The sequence below is a fragment of the Doryrhamphus excisus genome, chromosome 12 (assembly GCF_030265055.1).
Source record: "Doryrhamphus excisus isolate RoL2022-K1 chromosome 12, RoL_Dexc_1.0, whole genome shotgun sequence".
Taxonomy (NCBI): domain Eukaryota; kingdom Metazoa; phylum Chordata; class Actinopteri; order Syngnathiformes; family Syngnathidae; genus Doryrhamphus; species Doryrhamphus excisus.
This window is the reverse complement of record NC_080477.1, coordinates 20,044,073-20,064,800: the sequence shown is the minus strand read 5'-3', so window position 1 is coordinate 20,064,800 and position 20,728 is coordinate 20,044,073. Positions and strand designations below refer to the sequence as shown.

The 20,728-nt window shown below is 39.3% G+C and overlaps 1 protein-coding gene across 3 annotated transcripts in view; it reads left to right on the top strand.

Moving 5' to 3' along the window:
- The window catches only part of fto (FTO alpha-ketoglutarate dependent dioxygenase), a 215,212-nt gene that overhangs the window by 85,651 nt on the left and 108,833 nt on the right, over positions 1–20,728 (top strand). For all 3 annotated transcript variants that reach the window (XM_058089308.1, XM_058089306.1, XM_058089307.1), the window contains one exon: positions 5,818–5,942. In XM_058089308.1, the coding sequence (XP_057945291.1) occupies positions 5,818–5,942 (125 nt within the window). The remainder of the gene's footprint in view (positions 1–5,817; positions 5,943–20,728) is intronic.

The following is a 20,728-nucleotide window of genomic DNA, read 5'->3' as shown; positions in this document are numbered from 1 at the left end:
ATATCAACAGTGAAGCGGCGAATTCAAGATGCTGGACTTTACATGGCAAGAAAAAGCCATATCTCATATCTCAGACTGGCCAAAAAAATTCCCAAGTGATCCCAAACGTTTGAGCGGAAGTGTATGTGATTGTTCTGCACCGAGACCTAGAATATGTAAACTCAGGAATGCATACTAGATACTTGGATAGGCGTACTTTGACGTCAATGCCACTGAATTATGCTTCCTTATTGTAGACCAGGGGTGCGCAAACTATGGCCCGGGGGCCCCATGCGGCCCACAAAATGTTTGAATCCGGCCCGCCAGTTGCTTTTAAGTATTTCAACTTTTTACATACCAGCTGGCAACATGACTTTCAAGTCGGATGTCTTATTCAGTAAAAAAAAAATAAAAAATAATCCTAGTTTAATGTGGTCTGATGTTTAAAGTGCTCCTGAAAAAAAAAAGAAATTAGAACATATAGCTGATAGTATGACAATTAAAATTAGACAAATAATTCAAGGCGTAAAATTATTAAAATTATAAAAAATATTAAAAATTATTAAAAATTATTAAAATATTAAAAATTATTTAAAATTATTAAAATTATTAAAAATTATTAAAAATTATTAAAAAAAATTAAAAAATTATTAAAATTATTAAAATTATAAGCGTAACATCGTGTGTGTTAAATATATTTTCTGGATCCCCGCACAATTTTGTTAACTCAATGCGGCCCATGAGTCAAAAAAGTTTGCCCACCCCTGTCTAAGACTCCCTTGTTGTACTGTAAACCTGTAGGCTAGCAGCTTCATTTCCCAATGTGTTTATCTTCCATTATAGTCAATTCCCCTCCATTTTGGACGGGAGCTGCTCGGCCATTTTTGGTGTGTTTGTGAGCCTTTGTGGTCGGTAGACAGAGTTTAATATAAGTTTAATATAACGCCACTAAAAGTCAGTTTTAAAAGTGCTCTGGGTTCACCCAAGTCCTGGTCTCAGGCCACAGAGGCATTTGATTGGGTGTTAACAGTCCCAGAGACACTCGTTCTGATTATTATAGAGTTTTAACCCTCAATTCTTCTATCTTTAGGCACTTTCTCCTGAGCTGTGGTTGCTATTCTGCTAAGGAGGCATACACTTGTTGCTATGTGACGCTACTTTAGTAGACAGATGCTTGTCGGTGTTAAAACCAGTCATGGTTGGAGGTGTTAAACTGGATTGTGGCTGTTTTTGCTTGGACCACTATCATCACTCCAGTTCTCTTGTTTACATACTCTTGGCTGTGTTTATGCCTATCTTTAGGCAAATATACAGGCTTAGGTTCTGGGATACGCAGGTCCCCTTTTTGCCCCCTGATTCACCCAAGGATGTGGCCTGGGTCAAGGGGGATTTGTGTGGTCAGCATGCGGACAGCTACTGCCACCAGGGAGTAAATAGACAGAAAGAGGGGTTGTGATTTTGGATGACACCGGATGAAAGATACATGACTGTTGGCTATGGTCCTTGTTGACTGATGCCGCTCTTGACCAACAAACAAATGGTGGTCCGCTTAAATGTACCTCGTGATCAGCCTGAGGGTAAACCTGCAAGGCCTCTTTCGACACCGGGTCATCTAAGGGCCAGATCCGCATGGACACATTTGTAATGGTAATGGTTTTATTTCATTTGAACATGCATCAGATTACCTCCGTCTGGTACTTTTACAATCAGTAACTGTTACATTTGTTCACTTCCTGCTTTCCTAATATAATATTTTTTTTACTTTATTTTATTATTTTTTATTTATTTATAGTTGTATTTTTTAAATTTAATTAGTTATTTATTTATTAGTTATTTCCAAGATGTGAAAAATCATTGCTCTTTTTAAGTTTAATAATGATTTGGAGTGCTTGAGAAAGTTTGAAGAAAAACCTAGCTTTCTTTAAACACATGGTTATTGATTAAGTACCTACTAAGAACTTTAGCACTTACTGTAGGTACTTTAGCCCAGAAGTACTTTTAACCTAACCACTTTATTATGCACTCACACACGTTTTTTAAGTTTAATAATGATTTGGAGTGCTTGAGAAAATGTATAGAAAAACATAGCTTTCTTTGAACACATGATTATTGATTAAGTACCTAAGAACTTTAGCACTTACTGTAGGTACTTTAGCCCCGCAGTACTTTTAACCTAACCAATTTACTATGCACTCACACACTTTTTTTAAGTTGAATAATGATTTGGAGTGCTTGAGAAAATGTAAAGAAAAACATAGCTTTCTTTGAACATGTGATTATTGATTAAGTACCTACTAAGAACTTTAGCACTTACTGTAGATACTTTAGCCCTGAAGTACTTTTAACCTAACCACTTTATTATGCACTCACACACTTTTTTTAAGTTGAATAATGATTTGGAGTGCTTGAGAAAATGTAAAGAAAAACATAGCTTTCTTTGAACATGTGATTATTGATTAAGTACCTACTAAGAACTTTAGCACTTACTGTAGATACTTTAGCCCTGAAGTACTTTTAACCCCCCCCCCCCCCCCCCCTGAATTCATGGTTTAGTCAAGCACACACATTTTTATTTTTTATTTTAAAAAAAACTAGAGCGCTAGCGACCTAAACGGTAGCCTTCAAGTTATTTCCTTTAAACTTAAATAGCCAAAAACTTACCACTTCCACACGGATAGGGAGGATAACTATTAACAGTTATTTAACCTTTAACATGAACATTAATCAAACATAATCATTTTTTCTGGGTACATGATACCATACAGCATCCATATCAAACTCGCGCGGGCCGCACTAACATTAAACTTTCATATCAAGGCGGGGGCCTCAAACTAGTGTCCTGCGGGCCACCTTTGGCCCACGGGCCGTGTGTTTGAGAGCCCTGTCTTAAATGAATATATCTACAAATAAAATATGTTATATTGCTGACTCGTACAGAAACAATATATTACATGTTTTGCCACTATGGCAATATCTTCCAGCACTTTCTTAACCTATTCTTGGAAGACATGGTTTGATCCAAAGAAAAAGTATTATAGTATATAGAGAGCGTAACCACCCTTGGTTACTGTAATATTAGGTTTCCCCTCAAAGTCAAACACAATCAGTCATAGGCTGCCACTTTTTTTTTTGGCACCTGTCTAGTGGGGGTGCAAAAGATGTAAGCACATTATCTGCAAATCACACCACGATCCATTGCAAACACACACACAGGCAATCAAACCTTTCTTCAACGTGAATTAAGACAGACAGGTAGATTGTAAAAAAAAAAAAAGAGGAAGAAGCGAATGTTTCGCCGCTTTACATTGTGGGTGTTTTGAAAAAAAAAAAAAAAAAAAGACTCAGGAGGCGGGTGACTTGATGGTGAGGAAATGAATGCACTTGACTGGTGGATACGACGGGAGGAAGAGACTGCTCTTAACAAGGCATCACAGTCAGTCACAGTTACAGATCCATCACTTCCACAAGAAGGGCCCCCAACATTTTTTTTTTAAGGATATTCAAAGAGTCTGTGAAGGGTAGAAGAAGAAGAAGAAGTGACGAAGGAAGGGAGGGGATTTGAGTGTGCCTGACAGCGCCGCATTTAATTTGGACTGCCAGATCCTTTTTTTATTTGACTCCCTCTCAGCCGGCTTAGAGGCCTGCCGAGGACTTTGGAAGGCGAGGGTTTTTGCCGTGCAGGATGCCTCCGATTAAGCGCTGATGTGCCACGTCACACTTTAAGCTGGCCTGTAATTCGTGTTCAACAGGGGGATACTCGCACATTACACCGTGCTGTGCAAGGGCGTGATTAATTGACTCACACTTTAATATTGGGTGTAATTTGCCCATCCTGTGATGTGAAACTGACTTTATGCTAGACTTAGTGACTGACGACATCCCAGACATGTTATACCGGAGATTTGGCACACATTTCTCCCAATGAGAACTGATGGAAATAGACGGGAAAACTATTGGACTCATAAAGACTTTATTAACTGCACAGGCGAGGTTTTTACATTAACTTTGAGTTGTCAAAATAAGTTCCCGACAAACATCAAAACTTGACTCGTAAAGAATGTTTTTCACTCATTAATTAAATGTAAAACGTAGCTAACCATAATCAAAACAGTAAAATATTTTCATAACAAGTGTAGCGTGTAATGTGACGCTGGTTTCCAGCTAGCTAGCCTAACTAATTAGCTAGGTTTTTACATTAACTGTTATACAAGTTGTCAAAATAAGTTCCTAACAAACATCAAACGTGAATAATGTTTTTCACTCATTAACTAAATGGAAAACGTAGCTAACCATAATCAAAACATTAAAATATTTTGATAACAACTGTAGCGTGTATCGTGACACTGGTTTCCAGCTAGCTAGCCTAACCTAGCCTAACTAATTGGGCAGGTTTTTACATTAACTGTTATACAAGTTGTCAAAATAAGTTCCGAACAAACATCAAAACAGTCTTCATTTGAGTGATGACTCGTGAATAATGTTTTTCACTCATTAACTAAATGTAAAACGTAGCTAACCATAATCAAAACAGTAAAATATTTTGATAACAAGTGTAGCACGTATTGTGATGCTGGTTTCCAGCTAGCTAGCCTAACCTAGCCTAACTAATTAGTTAGGTTTTTACATTAACTGTTATACGAGTTGTCAAAATAAGTTCCTAACAAACATCAAAACGTGAACAATGTTTTTCACTCATTAGCTAAATGTAAAACGTAGCTAACCATAATCAAAACATTAAAATATTTTGATAGTAAGTGTAGCATGTAGTGTGACGCTGGTTTCCAGCTAGCTAGCCTAACCTAGCCTAACGAATTAGTTAGGTTTTTACATTAACTGTTATACGAGTTGTCAAAATAAGTTCCTAACAAACATCAAAACGTGAATAATGTTTTTCACTCATTAGCTAAATGTAAAACGTAGCTAACCATAATCAAAACAGTAAAATATTTTGATAACAAGTGTAGCACGTATTGTGATGCTGGTTTCCAGCTAGCTAGCCTAACCTAGCCTAACTAATTAGCTAACCAAAGTCAAAACAATAAAATATTTTGATAGCAAGTGTAGCGTGTATTGTGACGGTGGTTGCCAGCTAGCTAACACACACACAAAAAAAACTGTTTTATTGAAGGTTGATGATATATTGTAAAATGTAAGTATTATATATGCAATTACATTGTATAATAAATTAAATTAATGAAGTAAATAGAACAAAATTATTATTTTTTAATATAACAAGTATGACACAGCTTAGTCTTTAGCGGGGGTTAGTTTTGTCTTTGGGCGAGAGGCGGGGTGCACCCTGGACTGGTGGCCAGCCAATCACAGGGCACATATAGACAAACAACCATTCACACTCACATTCATACCTATGGACATTTTGGAGTCGCCAATTAACCTAGCATGTTTTTGGAATGTGGGAGGAAAACCGGAGTACCCGAAGAAAACCCACACATGCACGGGATTGAACACGGGTCTCCTAGCTGTGAGGTCTGCGTGCTAACCACTCGTCCGCCGTGCAGCCTGCTTCTACAAACTTGTTTTCTTTAACCAAACTAGAAGAACAATTGTGGGGTCAGAGGTCGCTGGCTCACTATATCTGTATGAAGTCATTCTCAATGTGCTTTTGATGGGGCGGAGGTCAGGGTTCACAAGTTCCCATAAAGTTGGAAGAAACCATTTCTCAGAGAATTAAGATTATAGCTGAAACTCATGTACTGTCATTGGCTGGCGAGACCAGTCCAGGGAAAATGAATGAATGACTGAGTGGAACTCATGTGTCTTACCCAAATCTGCCAATTGATAATTTCATTAATTCAGACGAATGCATTTCTTTCTCAGACTATGCTGTTCTTGGCGAAAGTGGAGGAGGAAGGACAGAGCGGGGATGGCAGGAGAGACATGGCAGAGACTCTACTGGCCGCTTTGATAGACAGACACCAGCAAAGACAGACATGGAGAGACAGGTAACACACACTTCAGTTAATAGGCCGCAATGAGTGAAACTGTATTTGTTTACATATCATTACATATATTTATAAAATGTATATAAAACCCCTTCACCATACACTCATAAAGTTCAAATTTCGTTAGAATTTTAATGAACAACGTAATTGGTTGAAGACGAGAAATTATTTATTGACTGATTGTGGCTCTTTGCTATGGCTGTGGTGTTTTTGTGTCCTGGTTGACGCATTTTGCATCTGCTGTCATGTAATAATACAACTGCATTGTACTGAGTATTCATTCATTCCAGATGCATGGCTAGCCTTGCTTCCTTGGTCCGGTAGTCCGAATTGTGAGTTTTGTCGGAGGGACAGGGATTTAATTGCAAAATGTATTATTTTTTAGTACTTTAGTTATTGTCGCTGCAGTTATAAGAATTTTTTTTTTATGTCAACAAATCATTCTTACACCTTTTTTATGTCAAAAAGAAGGACAATAACCGTTCAATCATTGCTAGAATGAATAGAAGTGATCCGAAAAGAAGAGTTTCCATTGTTTTTAATGTGTTCTGCACACATTTAGTAATGTTTTTGGTCCTCAGGCCTGGCACCTATCACAGCTATCACAGCTATCACAGCGACACGTGTGTCCTGGATAACACCATTCACTTCCTTCCCTCCAGATAAGAGCATAGAAGAAAGAGAACTGGACATTAGTCCAGATAAAGAATGGCCCCCCCTCTCACTCGCTGGCTTACAAACACACACACACACACACACCGATTGTTATTTTAGCTGTTAGTTCTCACCACTCAAAGTCTTGTATAAACTAACGATGTTCACATATGATTCCCTGCTTATTGTCTCTCTCAGACTTGACCCCCCAGTGTCAAACACATTCACACACATCTCTAAACACACACATCAAGAAGAGACAAAATCCAGATCTCAAAATGCGGGCAAAAGAACTTAAAAGTAGAAGGTAAAAAAAAAAAAAAAAAAAACAGCTTCTGAAAAATGACATACAAGGGCTGGTCTTCTCATGGCGTCACCCCGAGCTGACCCGCAGCGGTGCCCCATCCAGATGAGCCTTGTAAACAAGCTGTTTCCACACACCTTGCTTCGCCGCGTCAACGCCCCCCCAACAAGCCTGATGGCGCATTCCAAGACGCGGGTGCTGAAAGCTAGAAGCCATCCCCACACACACACACACACACACACAAAACATCAGTGACTCCGCTGGCCCCTGCCACCCACAATGAATGTGACCACTTCACAACCATGCCTTTACCTATGCCTGAACACCGTTAATGATGCATTCAAGTTTTTTTTTTAAAAAAAAAAAGCATAATATCCCACTTTTTTTACCCCCCCCCCCCCCCCCCCCCCACACACACACACACACACATAAATCACTTAAAGAGACCTGACACAAGTTGACCATGCGGACGGCGCACAAATATACACAAAGTGCTTTAAAAATTGTATTAAAAAGTCTATATTTGGTACAATTTTAAATTAAGATGGTGAAATAAGATGATGACTGAGGTCAAGTCATGATGTGTGAAGTCATGCACAATGGCGGCTCAACCTATGTAATGGTTATGGTTTCATTTCATTTGAACATGATTACAATTAAATGCATCCCATAATCAGTTCACAGTTCCACATGTCCAAAAGGAGTAGGAAGAAGCAAAGCTTATTAAATCCTAACCCTCCATCTGGTACTTTTACAATCGGTAACTGTTATATTTGTTCACTTTCTGCTTTCCTAAGATAATTTATTTTTTAAATAGTTTTTTATAGATTTTTTTATGGTTTTATAGTTTTTATAGTTTCATATATTTTTTTTGAGTTTTATTTATTTATTTTATTAATTTTTATTTTTTATTTCATTTATTTTTTTGGCACATACCGAAAGCTTATTAAATCCTACCCCTCCATCTGGTGCTTTTACAATCGGTAACTGTTACATTTGTTCACTTCCTGCTTTCCTAACATTATTTATTTTTTTAAATAGTTTTTTCATAGACTTTTTATGGTTTTATAGTTTTTATAGTTGTATATATATATTTTATTTTTTTTTAGTTTTATTTATTTATTGTATTAATTTTTTTTTTCTATTTTTTATTTTTTTGTCACTTACCGGAAGCTTATTAAATCCTACCCCTCCATCTGGTACTTTTACAATTACAGTAACTGTTACATTTGTTCACTTCCTGCTTTCCTAATATAATTTATAATAATTTTATACAATTAAATAAAATTATAATTTTAATAATTATAATTTTATATATTTTTACTTCATTTAATTTTTTTTATTTTTATTTATTTATTCATTTAGTTTTATTTAATTGTTTATTCATTTATTTTTGTCACACATACAATGACATAATGGGCATTGTATGACATTTTGTGCGACATATTTTGGATTTAAAAAGATTCCAAATTGTGTGACGCAATGGGAGTTCAGCATCAAGGACTATATTATGTAACCCCCAAATTTGTAATGCATCATTTATACTTTGTAGCCCCCCAATTCCTACATTTTCTTAGTGCGGTAAAATCATATCACAGGAAATGCTCCATCCTTGTCAGCAAGGGCAGACATACGTTTATCATCAATGAAAGACTGATTAGATTAGTATTTCAAGGAGGCCTAGCGCCCCCCCAACACAATGTGTTTGAACTCTAGCTGCTCTCCGTCTTTACACGTTAAAGATCCGCCTCAAATCCCACCGAAACACCCCCCCGCCCCTCCTGCACCAACACTTGCCAAAAGCCAGGGGTCATCCTTTCAAGTGGCTGTCAACAGATAGCATTTACACAAAGATAAACACATGGCTGGATGCAATGTTAAGTGAGACGTGCTGATACTGATTACTGAGGGGTTGATGCCGGACGGTGGTTAGGTGGGTCTCTTTCTTAAGTCACATTTATTATGTAGGAATTTGATGATTGAATTTTATTCTATTATGCTGTTGCTGATTAAGCTGCCCCTGCACAATAAGCAACAGGTAAGGCTTTTATCATTGTATCCTAATATGGCCTCTTGTTTCCATGGTGTCCACTCAGCATGATAGATGGCTGTAGCTAGAGGCGCATAAACATAAACAAACCAGCACTGATTGATTGTGTTTGTCACTGACTTTTTTTTTTCTTAAATAGCGGATGGATAAAACAGCACTAAAACGTGTTTTTTGTGTGTTTGTCAAACAAAAATGCCGCCCAATGACCGCTGTTTTTGTTTTTGAGTGAAGTGCGGCATTCACACACTTATGAGATCTGGTAACTTGGTTTTCCCCAAAGCACGCAGTTAATTCCGTGATACATGCCGCCATCCTCCGCTGCTGTAGAAGTAGATGGATTATCATGTGTGTGTGTGTGTGTGTGTGTGTGTGTGTGTGTGGCACTATAATAGCAGAGCAGGTCAGTATATTACACAGGAAGTGCAGATTGTAGAGCAGGAACTCATCTCCAGGGAATAAGGATAGTCGGATCAGAAATGGCATATTCAAATGTCATTGGAAAAATTAGCTTTGGGGATGCCGGGTACTTTAAATTTCCGCTTCTGACAAAGTATACCATAAATACCACAAATATAAAAATTATAAAATTATAAAATTATAAAATTATAAAATTATAAAATTATAAAATTATAAAATTATAAAATTATAAAATTATATAAAATTATATAAAATTATATAAAATTATATAAAATAATACAAATATAAATATACCACAAATGTTGCATTTGAGGCTGCTCAATCTACCAAACATTATTATTATCGCACCAATGGTGTTTAAATGCAAATAAACAAGCTGAACATTGTCACTGAAGTAACACTACAGGCTGTAAAACAAAATAAAACACCAGTATGTAAGACATTAATCAATGACGAAGGTAAAGGTCAATTATAAATAAGTCTGTTAGCAATTAAATTGGCTCAAAGCTATCCTAGCTAAGGGCTTTACTAAAAAAAATATATATTTTATAACAGCAACTTCTCCATGCAGAAACTTCCTCCCAATTCCCAAAACATTAATTCATTCATTTTCTACCGCTTTTTCCTCACGAGGGAAAAAGTCTTCGGGCGAGAGACGGGGTACACCCTGGACTGGTGGCCAGCCAATCACAGGGCACATATAGACAAACAACCATTCACACTCACATTCATACCTATGGACAATTTGGAGTCGCTAATTAACCTAGCATGTTTTTTGGAATGTGGGAGGAAACCGGAGTACCCGGAGAAAACCCATGCATGCACGGGGAGAACATGCAAACTCCACACAGAGATGGCCGAGGGTGGAATTGAACCCTGGTCTCCTAGCTGTGAGGTCTGCGCGCTAACCACTCGAGCACCGTGCCACCCCAAAACATTCATTCATTCATTTTCTACCGCTTTTTCCTCACAAGGGTCGCGGGGGGTGCTGGAGCCTATCCCAGCTGGGCACACCCTGGACTGGTGCCCAGTCAATCACAGGGCACATATAGACAAACAACCATTCACACTCACATTCATACCTATGGACAATTTGGAGTCGCTAATTAACCTAGCATGTTTTTTGGAATGTGGGAGGAAACCGGAGTACCCGGAGAAAACCCACGCATGTACGGGGAGAACATGCAAACTCCACACAGAGATGGCCGAGGGTGGAATTGAACCCTGGTCTCCTAGCTGTGAGGTCTGCGCGCTAACCACTAGACCACCGTGCCACCCCAAAACATTCATATTAAGCTAAATTAAGACTCTAAATTGTGTGTGAATGTGAGTGTGAATGGTTGTTTGTCTTTACATGCCTTACGATTGGCTGGCGACAAGTCCATAGTGTACCCCGAATTCAGCTCCATCAAGCAGTACAGAAAATGGACGAATGGATGTATGGACATCATAATATGATGTCTTCTCTACATGTTGTGATGTTGTCTCTTCTGTTTTGGATGAACCTCCTACATGATTTGACCTCAAAACTTACCCCGAGCTTAAAAAAAAAAAAAAAAAAAAAAAAGCCCAGAGGTTAGGGACCAACAGACAAAAGCAAACAAAACGCTTTGTCACAGCGGGCGTACAAACACCGAAGGGAACAGCTGTGAGTTTTGTAGTGACCATGCAAACTGCTGTAGGCTTTGTAAGGTCATTATATGATAATGAAAATCATTACAGAATTACACAGGGGTTTAGGACATGGGAGCAGCGGGGAGAAAAAAAAAGGGAGGGGAGGGGAGGGCCACATTGGGTTTGATAAATGGACTGTGAAGGTGCCCATCTGGCCACTCTCTGTAGCTTTTTCTTCCTGCTCTTTTATCCACTCTCTCTCGTCCTTTACTGGCCCTTATTTCATTGCCCTCCTCTGTTCTCCAGAGGGCCACTCTTTAAAAGAGAGCAGGCCTCCAGTGAAAGATTAACAGAGTGCAAACCTCACCTCACCTCAGCGCTGGAGAAAAGAGTGGGTGTGTGTTGGAGAGAGAGGGGGGGGGTGGGATGGTGGGTGACAGGCGGAGGTGTTTATGAGCCAAGCGGCGTTTGTGCCTGACTTGGCAAACGCGGTCCTCCCATCCCTCAGCAATGAGAAAAGGCAGCAAACGACCTCTGACACTGGAAACAGTTGGACCCGGATGCGTGAATAAAGACGTTCACAGCGGTTTTTCGGCTCGGCGCTCAGTAACGGCGCTCGCCATTGGCTACGTTGTACTTTCTTTTTGTATGCTTCAAACAATAGAGTCGATCGTTTTTTTTTTTTTTGGAGTTGGAGCTTATTTAATGCGCTGAAACAAAACAAAAGTTTGATGGAATTCTGGCAGCTCGTCGCCTTGAGGGAGCCTCTAGCGCCCCTTGTGTTTCCATGTGATTTTGATGGTTTTATTTTGTTGTGTTTCATGCTGCGTTTGAGGAAAGTGGGACAGTCTGCCCTCTAAGCATTTTTAGGCAAACAAGATTGAACACAAATAAAGAAAAAACACAGTATTTACTTTGTTTGTGAAGGGACGATTTGTTTGTGTTAGCCTTGATCTACAGCTAAGTGAAAAACACCCCAAATTTTGACCTCTTTAAGTTGAGTTCAAACTCCTCATAGTTCATATGTATGCATTTGCAACAGCAACACAAAACCTGCATCCCTGTTGTCTTTCTTGTGCTGTTATTATCCTTACAAATACTCCAGGGGCAGCCCGAGTTCGATTCCACCCTTGGGCATCTCTGTGTGGAGTTTGCATGTTCTCCCCGTGCATGAGTGGGTTTTCTTCCAGATACTCCGGTTTCCTCCCACATTCCAAAAACATGCTAGGTTAATTGGCGACTCCAAATTGTCCATAGGTATGAATAGCCATGTATACATGGACCCAAATATTCCCATTGCATTCGGTTTATTTGAGAATTGAACTTTTGTATACACCTCATTCCGAAATGAACATATAATTAGATTCCCAGGGGTGGAATATTCCTTTCCCCAATCCGATTGAGGTATCTTATACCCGTTCAATCGGAAAGTTGTCAAGACTGCGTTCTTCTTCGCGGTGTTTTTCTTCTTCTGTTGTTTATTGGCGGTTGGCAAGTAGCTTTCGTGTGCATTAGCGCCATCTGTGGAACAGAATCTAAACCCTTCTATACGCCATTCACAAGTCCAGTTTTATTTAAAAAAATAAAATGCTCAGATATGACGTAACACGCAGCTCAAGACGTTCTTTGGTTTTAAAAATGGAGGCGAGCAATCGGCACTGGACTGCTGCGGAAAGTTTGTTTTTGATCCAAACTAAATTTCAAGACTGGACAAACGAAAAAGTCGCAAAATACGGAGTTATTCCAACAAGTGAAAGAAAAACTCGGGGAAGTCGGTATCACGTGATGATGTTGATGTTTACGTTTTACTGGGCATGCCCCATTGACTATTCTGGTTGATTATAGCGGCGCATGTAGACACGCGATTGGAATATTCCTTTCCATGGATGCCATTGTTTTCGGAAAAGTCATTCGGAAAGATTCGATTCGGAAAGAGAAAAACTCCTCATGTAAACGTGGCTTATGTGAGTGTGGTGTGAATGGTTGTTTGTCTATACTTTGTGCTCTGTGATTGGCTGCCGACTATATTTGGCACTGCAACTACTTGTCCATAAGTGAATGACCATTTGTCCAATGATTCTAACATTTTGAGTTATTTTACGGGTCTGCCAAAGCATTGTCAGAGCAACCCATTTTTTTTTTTCATAGAACGGCACCATTTGTGGGTGTCATCATTGTTTTCTAACAACAGACGACCTCATTGTGGTGATTTTGGAGTATTGGAGTATTCCATTGCAGCGTTCGTCTTCAAAACAAATAGGTAACTAATTATGGTCAGTTGTCATGCTGTCGTCTGGTAAAGTGCAGTGGTGTAAAGGTTCATGTCAGGGTGTCTATTTAATTCAGTTCCTGAGGTCTCTTTTGTAAGACACCATCATCTGACGTGGACGTGGACCACGTCGTCACAGCTGCACTCATCACTCAGCTGTCCGGCTTGACCCGTGACCCTGCGAGCTGTCTTCTCGCCTCCGTCGAGCTTTATGTTTCCTGCTATTGTTACCCCGCTCTTGTCCTCACCTGGACTCTACAAAAGACCGGCCTGTCATCAAAAGGCAGGGTCACCGGGGCCAGCAAGGGGTCGGAGTGGCGACGTTGAAGCCTTGTGCCCAGTCAGGGATGACCCCTTACCAGTGTTGTCTGCTACCAGTATCACCCCAGTGGGGATGCTGAGAGACATAAGGCGGGGAAAGAGACCTTCATTGGCTTGATTCCTGGAGTGGTGACGCGTCCTTTTGTGTCACTTGTTTTAAACGCCGCCTCCCTTCCTACACACGGGGGTGGGACAAAGATTTGGGAGACAATAGAGGTGTCCCTAACCCTGTTGAGATTTGGAGAGCTTGTCAGTGTCGTGTCCACAATTAAGACGGACAGAGCACAGCCTTCTCGTGTGACCGGTATTTTGGGAAGTTTGCTTTCGTGTCATTGATGATTCACTGCGTTCAAGCCCTCTTATAGTCTGGACCTCAAGACATCTATGTATTTTATGTTAGTACATCTAGATTAGTTGACATCTGTCAGTCTGGAAAAAGGTTCTAAAGCCATGTCTAAAGCTTTGGTACTCCAGAGAAACACAGAACATTTCAGTCATAGTATCAGTAAAATATGGTGGTGGTAGTGTGATGATCTGCGGCAGTTTTGCTGGTTCAGAATTCAACCGTGAAAAACAATTGTCCCTCTGTCTTAAAACATAATTGAGATTAATTGACATCTGTCAGTCTGGAAAAAGGTTCTAAAGCCATGTCTAAACCTTTGGTACTCCAGCAAAACACAGAACATTTTAGTCATACCATCGGTAAAATATGGTGGTGGTAGTTTGATGGTTTATCTTACTACTTGCTTGTGTTGCCAGCTGTTTTGTCAGTGGTCATTGTAAAATACAGCGGTGTGAAAAACCTACTTGTCCATGGTTGAAAAAACGATTGTCCCTCTGTCTTAAAACATAATTGAGATTAATTGAGATCTGTCAGTCTGGAAAAAGGTTCTAAAGCCATATCTAAAGCTTTGGTACTCCAGCGAAACACAGAACATTTCAGTCATAGTATCAGTAAAATATGGTGGTGGTAGTGTGATGGATGATCTGCGGCGGATTTGCTGCTTCAGAATTCAACCGTGAATTCTGCGGTCAACCAAAAAATCTTAAAGGAGAATGTTCGGCCATGTATTTGTGTTTGTGACCTCAAGCTGGTTCTGCCGAAGGGCAATGAGCCAAAACCCACCAGGACGTCCACCTCTGAATGGCTGAAACAAAACAAAACAAAACAAAACGAAGACTTAATTATCTTACTACTTGCTTTTGTTGCCAGCTGTTTTGTCAGTGGTCACTCTAAAATAAAGCGGTGTGAAAAACCTACTTGTCCATGGTTGACAAAAAAACGATTGTCCCTCTGTCTTAAAACATAATAGAGATTAATTCAGATCTGTGAGTCTGGAAAAGGTTCTAAAGCTTTGGTACTCCAGTGAAACACAGAACATTTCAGTCATAGTATCAGTAAAATATGGTGGTGGTAGTTTGATGGTCTGCGGCGATTTTGCTGCTTCAACTGTGAATTCTGCGGTCAACCAAAAAATCTGCAAGGAGAATGTTTGGCCATCTATTTGTGACATTGAGCTGGTTCTGCAGAAGGGCAATGAGCCAAAACCCACCAGGAAGTCCACCTCTGAATGGCTGAAACAAAACAAAACAAAACGAAGACTTAATTATCTTACTACTTGCTTTTGTTGCCAGCTGTTTTGTCAGTGGTCACTCTAAAATACAGCAATGTGAAAAACCTACTTGTCTATGGTTGAAAAAACGATTGTCCCGCTGTCTTAAAACATAATTGAGATTAATTGACAGATTCATCTGTCAGTCGGGAAAAAGGTTCTAAAGCCATGTCTAAAGCTTTGGTACTCCAGTGAAACACAGAACATTTCAGTCATAGTATCAGTAAAATATGGTGGTGGTAGTTTGCTGTCTGTGAATTCAACCGTGTCAACCGTGAATTCTGCGGTCAACCAAAAAATCTCAAAGGAGAATGTTCGGCCATCTATTTGTGACCTTGAGCTGGTTCTGCAGAAGGGCAATGAGCCAAAACCCAAGAGGAAGTCCACTTCTGAATGGCTGAAACAAAACCAAACAAAACAAAGACTTTGGATTGGCCTAGTCATAGCCCTGAACTCAAACCTATTGAGATGCTGTGGCCTTAAAATGGCGATTGATGCTGGAAAACCCTCCGAAGTGGCTGAGTTGTAATGATTTTTCAAAGAATTGCGATCAGAGCGTTGGAAAAGACTCATTGCAAGTTATGACAAACACATGATTGCAGTTGTTTCTTCAGTTCCAATCAGTTATGTTGTCACTGGCAAATACTTACATGTGTTTGATGATCTGAAACATTTAAGTGTAACAAATCGGGAAGGAGGCAAACACTGTATATAAAATTCTATAGTACTGTCCCTTGAGAATATACTACGTACTGCATGTTGTGCTTGCTGAAATGTGCAGTAATTGAAGATGTTCACCGCTGCTCGGTTTCTCTCAGTCCGTCATCGGCGTCAGACTCTTGTTTACTTTCTGTTTTGTGAAGCAAAAGGGCAAAAAACAAATAAGAACATGCCATCCGTCTCTTTCATCAGCGCCCGGTCTGTAATTAGCACAGGCCCCGAAGACTGCTGTCGTCTAATTTGCCCGTCTTTATCTGAAACACGTCTGTGTGGTCCTGCTCACGTGCGTACAGGCATCGTTTTCTGCCGAACTGGCGCTTGATTGTAAATTATGAATTCCTGTGCTCGCCCCTTGGTTAGCAATCAGTCAGTTATGCACGACACGTCCTGACCTCAGCACGGCTTCGCAGCTGCTGTTCCTTTCCGAACAACATCTGAGTTAGTGTTTTCCTCCTGGGCTGGGAAGTACACCAGAATTTGTCATGTTCTTCAGGAATGTGAATGATGATGTTCCTGCACTGACACAACAACTTAGTCGTCAACAATGGATGTACTGCATGCGTTCGCTTGTTCCGTGGTCTTGAAAGAGAATTTCCGTCCATGTATTTGTGAACTCGAGCTGGTTCTGCAGCAGGGCAATGAGCCAAAACCCAACAGGAAGTCCACCTCTGAATGGCTGAAACAAAACAAAACAAAACGAAGACTTAATTATCTTACTGCTTGCTTTTGTTGCCAGCTGTTTTGTCAGTGGTCACTCTAAAATGCAGTGGTGTGAAAAACCTACTTGTCCATGGTTGAAAAAAATGATTGTCCGTCTGTCTTAAAACATAATTGAGATTAATTGACAGATTAATCTGTCAGATGGGAAAAAGGTTCTAAAGCCATGTCTAAAGCTTTGGTACTCCAGGGAAACACAGAACATTTCCGTCATACCATCAGTAAAATATGGTGGTGGTAGTTTGCTGTCTGTGAATTCAACCGTGTCAACCGTGAATTCTGCGGTCAACCAAAAAATCTCAAAGGAGAATGTTCGGCCATCTATTTGTGACATCGAGCTGGTTCTGCAGAAGGGCAATGAGCCAAAACCCAGCCAAAACATCTGAGTTAGTGTTTTCCTCCTGGACTGGGAAGTACACCAGAATTTGTCATGTTCTTCAGGAATGTGAATGATGATGTTCCTGCACTGACACAACAACTTAGTCGTCAACAATGGATGTACTGCATGCGTTTGCTTGTTCCGTGGTCAAGGCGGTTCCTCGTCATTATCGTCGCTTTCTTGTTTGTTTCCTGAGTCACATTAAAAATGACACCAAATAGCCTTGCAGATGTTTAAAGCGCCTTTCCTCGCCCGTTAAGAGCTTTCTTTAATATGGAAAACAGGAATTGTGTTTGCCGGAATGGCTCTGCGGTAAAGAGTTGGCTGTTTTTTACTGGTAGTCGTGAAAATAAGGACATTCCTGGTGGTTTAAGCCCAACATCCCAGAGAGCTGATAGGAAATGATGGGGTCAGGATGTGTGTGTGGCAGGCCTGTGCAACAGAATTTTGGGGTTAATGGGTGTATATTTATGGGCGTGATTCAATAAAATGTGAAGTACACGTCGTTACGGCGTCCCTCGCTCTCGGTTATCGTTTACAAGTTGTGTTCCCATGCAAATAAACTGCATTTACATCTCTACTGAATAGTGTTTTTGAAATGTTATTAGGGGAATTTCAGCCTACCAAACAGAAATCTGGAAAAATATACTGGTTTTTTTTTAATACATATTTTTATATAATATTTTGGCTCTATTCTTATAAGGTTACATACACATTTTTTAGAAATTCTTTATTCCTGTACAATTCTAATATTGTTCATGTAATATTACAAAGATATGCCTTTAGAATTTGGATAATTAAAATCTTATTTATTAATTATTTCATATTTACATTATTAATTCACTTTTATTCTAATCAAATTAACAAATTATTTAAACTTTGTTCTCATGCTGTTACTATAGTGTACATTTTTAATTACTTTATTTTCATATCAGTTTTATTTTAATTGTAATTTGAAATATTTTGTTTTATATTATATTATATAATAATAATAATAATACATTATATTTGTATAGTGCTTTTCAGAGTACTCAAAGACGCTTTACAGTAGAGGAAAAGAAATAAAAATACAGTTGAGTAAAAACAGAGTAAAAGATGCATTAAAATAAAATCCAAACATTGATAATAACAATAATAATATTATAACAATAATTCATAATAATAATATGAAAATACTATTTATTTATTTATGTATATTCTGCAATATTATGAATTTATGTTTATCATATTTCAACTGTACTTTTTGCTGGTAATATGACTTTTTTCTAATATTAAAATTATAGATTTTATGTGATATTATATATTGAAACTTGACTCTTGTCAAATTGTGACCTTTTTATTGTTATATTATGATAATAGTATCATATTTTATAATATGTTTTATTTTTTTATAAATTAATTATACTAGCAATATTATGATGAAAAACATTTAAATGAACAATAATTTTAATCAAAGTTTTCAGTGCTGCTTTACTATATTTCTGTAATATTTAATAATATTTAATATTCTGTAATTTGTAATATTGTACAGCTAATTTGTATGATTTGTTGTTGTAAAGTTATTAAGGCTAAAGTGTTTTGTGTTGTGTTACCATAGACTGTAGTCTAAAGTCATGCCCACCGTGTCCTGTAAGCCACATAGACACTTGCAAGACACGTGTGCCACATGTTCATCTCTTCCATTTTTTTTCCCTACTGTCACCTCACCTGTACACCCCCTTCCCCCCCGTAACACACACACCCACACCTACACACACTCTTTAATTATAACCTACACCGCTGGAGCACTTCATTTCATAGGCAGCATATTGTCTCTTCAAGGCTGGCAGGCGGGTCATAAATTATCCTGAAGGTGAGGATGGAAGTTGGAGGAGATTGTTATGAAAATTTCATCTGTCTGCCGTAGCGGCCGCAGCTGCTCCTGTCACCAGTCGTGTGCTGGAGAAATTACATCGGGTCAGCCTTGCTGTGTGTGTGTGTGTGTGTGTGTGTGTGTGTGTGTGTGTGTGTGTGTGTGTGTGTGTGTGTGTGTGTGTGTGTGTGCGTCCCATATGGATATGTGTGCCAACACATGTGAACAGTACACCAGTCATTGTTGTTTATGTGTGTGTGTGTGTGTGTTTGGGACAAGGTGCGCTGTGGGTCAGACCTACCTGTCAGTGTAGGGAACATCTCTGGCGGGCGTGTCACCTCGGGGTCCTGATGCAGTGGGAGGGGACGGGGACTGGGATGACTTGGCGAGAGAGGGACCGGGGGGGGCGTCACAAGCTCGCAGGGCGGTCCCCGAGCTGTCTGAGTTCATTACCTCTACAAGAATGGGACGTGACCGGCAGGAGGCCAGACCCGAAGTCGCTACCTACTGTGATCATCTGCCGCTCCGATGTGTGTGTGTGTGGGTGTGTGCATGTCACTGGCAGTCACGGCATACGTGTTTGACACAAGATTGTGCTGAATATCTCTTTACGGGACATGCAACCTTGCTGGTTACTGCAGCCTGTAAATTACATTTATAGCGCCCCCTATGGGTTGTGTTCAAATGCTTTGGAAGACATGCTGATATAATACATAATAATACATGTAATGCAGAAGTTGTATAATCTGTTTTGCTTGATGGAGGCCAGGTCGCGGGGGGTGCTGGAGCCCATCCTAGCTGTCTTCGGGCGAGAGGCGGGATACACCGGTCGCTAGCCAATCACATGGCACATATAGACAAACAACCATTTACACTCACATTTATAGCTATGGACAATTTGGAGTTGCCAATTGGGGGGGGGGACCGGAGTACCCAAACGAGAGACGGCCGACGGTGGAATTGAACTCGGGTCTTCTAGCTGTGAGGCCAGAGTGCTAACCACTTGTCCACCGTGCAGCCTAATACTGACACATCATTTACGTCCAGTCGCACAATGTGATTCGCCCCCCATCGTCCCCCTTGTGCCAGAAAAGCAAAGTGATGATAATCATGACAAAATATCATCATCAAATATTATAAAATGAATATTTTTATACAATTAAATTGACATTATAAATATAATGAAAACATTTACAAATTATTATTATGGGTTATATTTGTATATGAAGCTAGATGATGAACATAATGTTAGCAAAATATGTATATTTCCGTCAAAAATGCTACTTTAAATCCTCTTGTTATTAATTATATTACACAATTTAACATATATATTTTTTATAATTTTTTTTGTGGGCTTCAGCATGGCACAGGCTCTATTTTAATAAACATTTACTATTACATTGACATTATAAATATAATGAGAACATTTAGAAATTATTATTATGGGTTTATTATCTGTATATGAAGCTAGATGATGAACATAATGTTAGCAAAATATGTATATTTCTGTCAAAAATGCTATTTTAAATCCCTTTGTTATTAATTATATTACACAATTTAACATATATATTTTTTATAATTTTATTGTGGGCTTCAGCATGGCACAGGCTCTATTTTTATAAACATTTATCTTCTGGCTACGTCATACTTTTTCAGCAGCCATTTAAGTCATCAAATATGGTTGGTAGCCCAATAAAAACATCTGAAAGCGAAGCGCCGCTGTGGCACTTCCTTGACACGACAGCTCCTCAGCTATTCCGCGTACCAATTAGTGAGAGCGGAAAGAAAAGACAAACACAATAAAAGTACCCCCCCCCCCCTCTCCCTCCCCAATGCCAATCTGCCAGTCCCTGCAAAAATTCTATTAAGGGCAAAG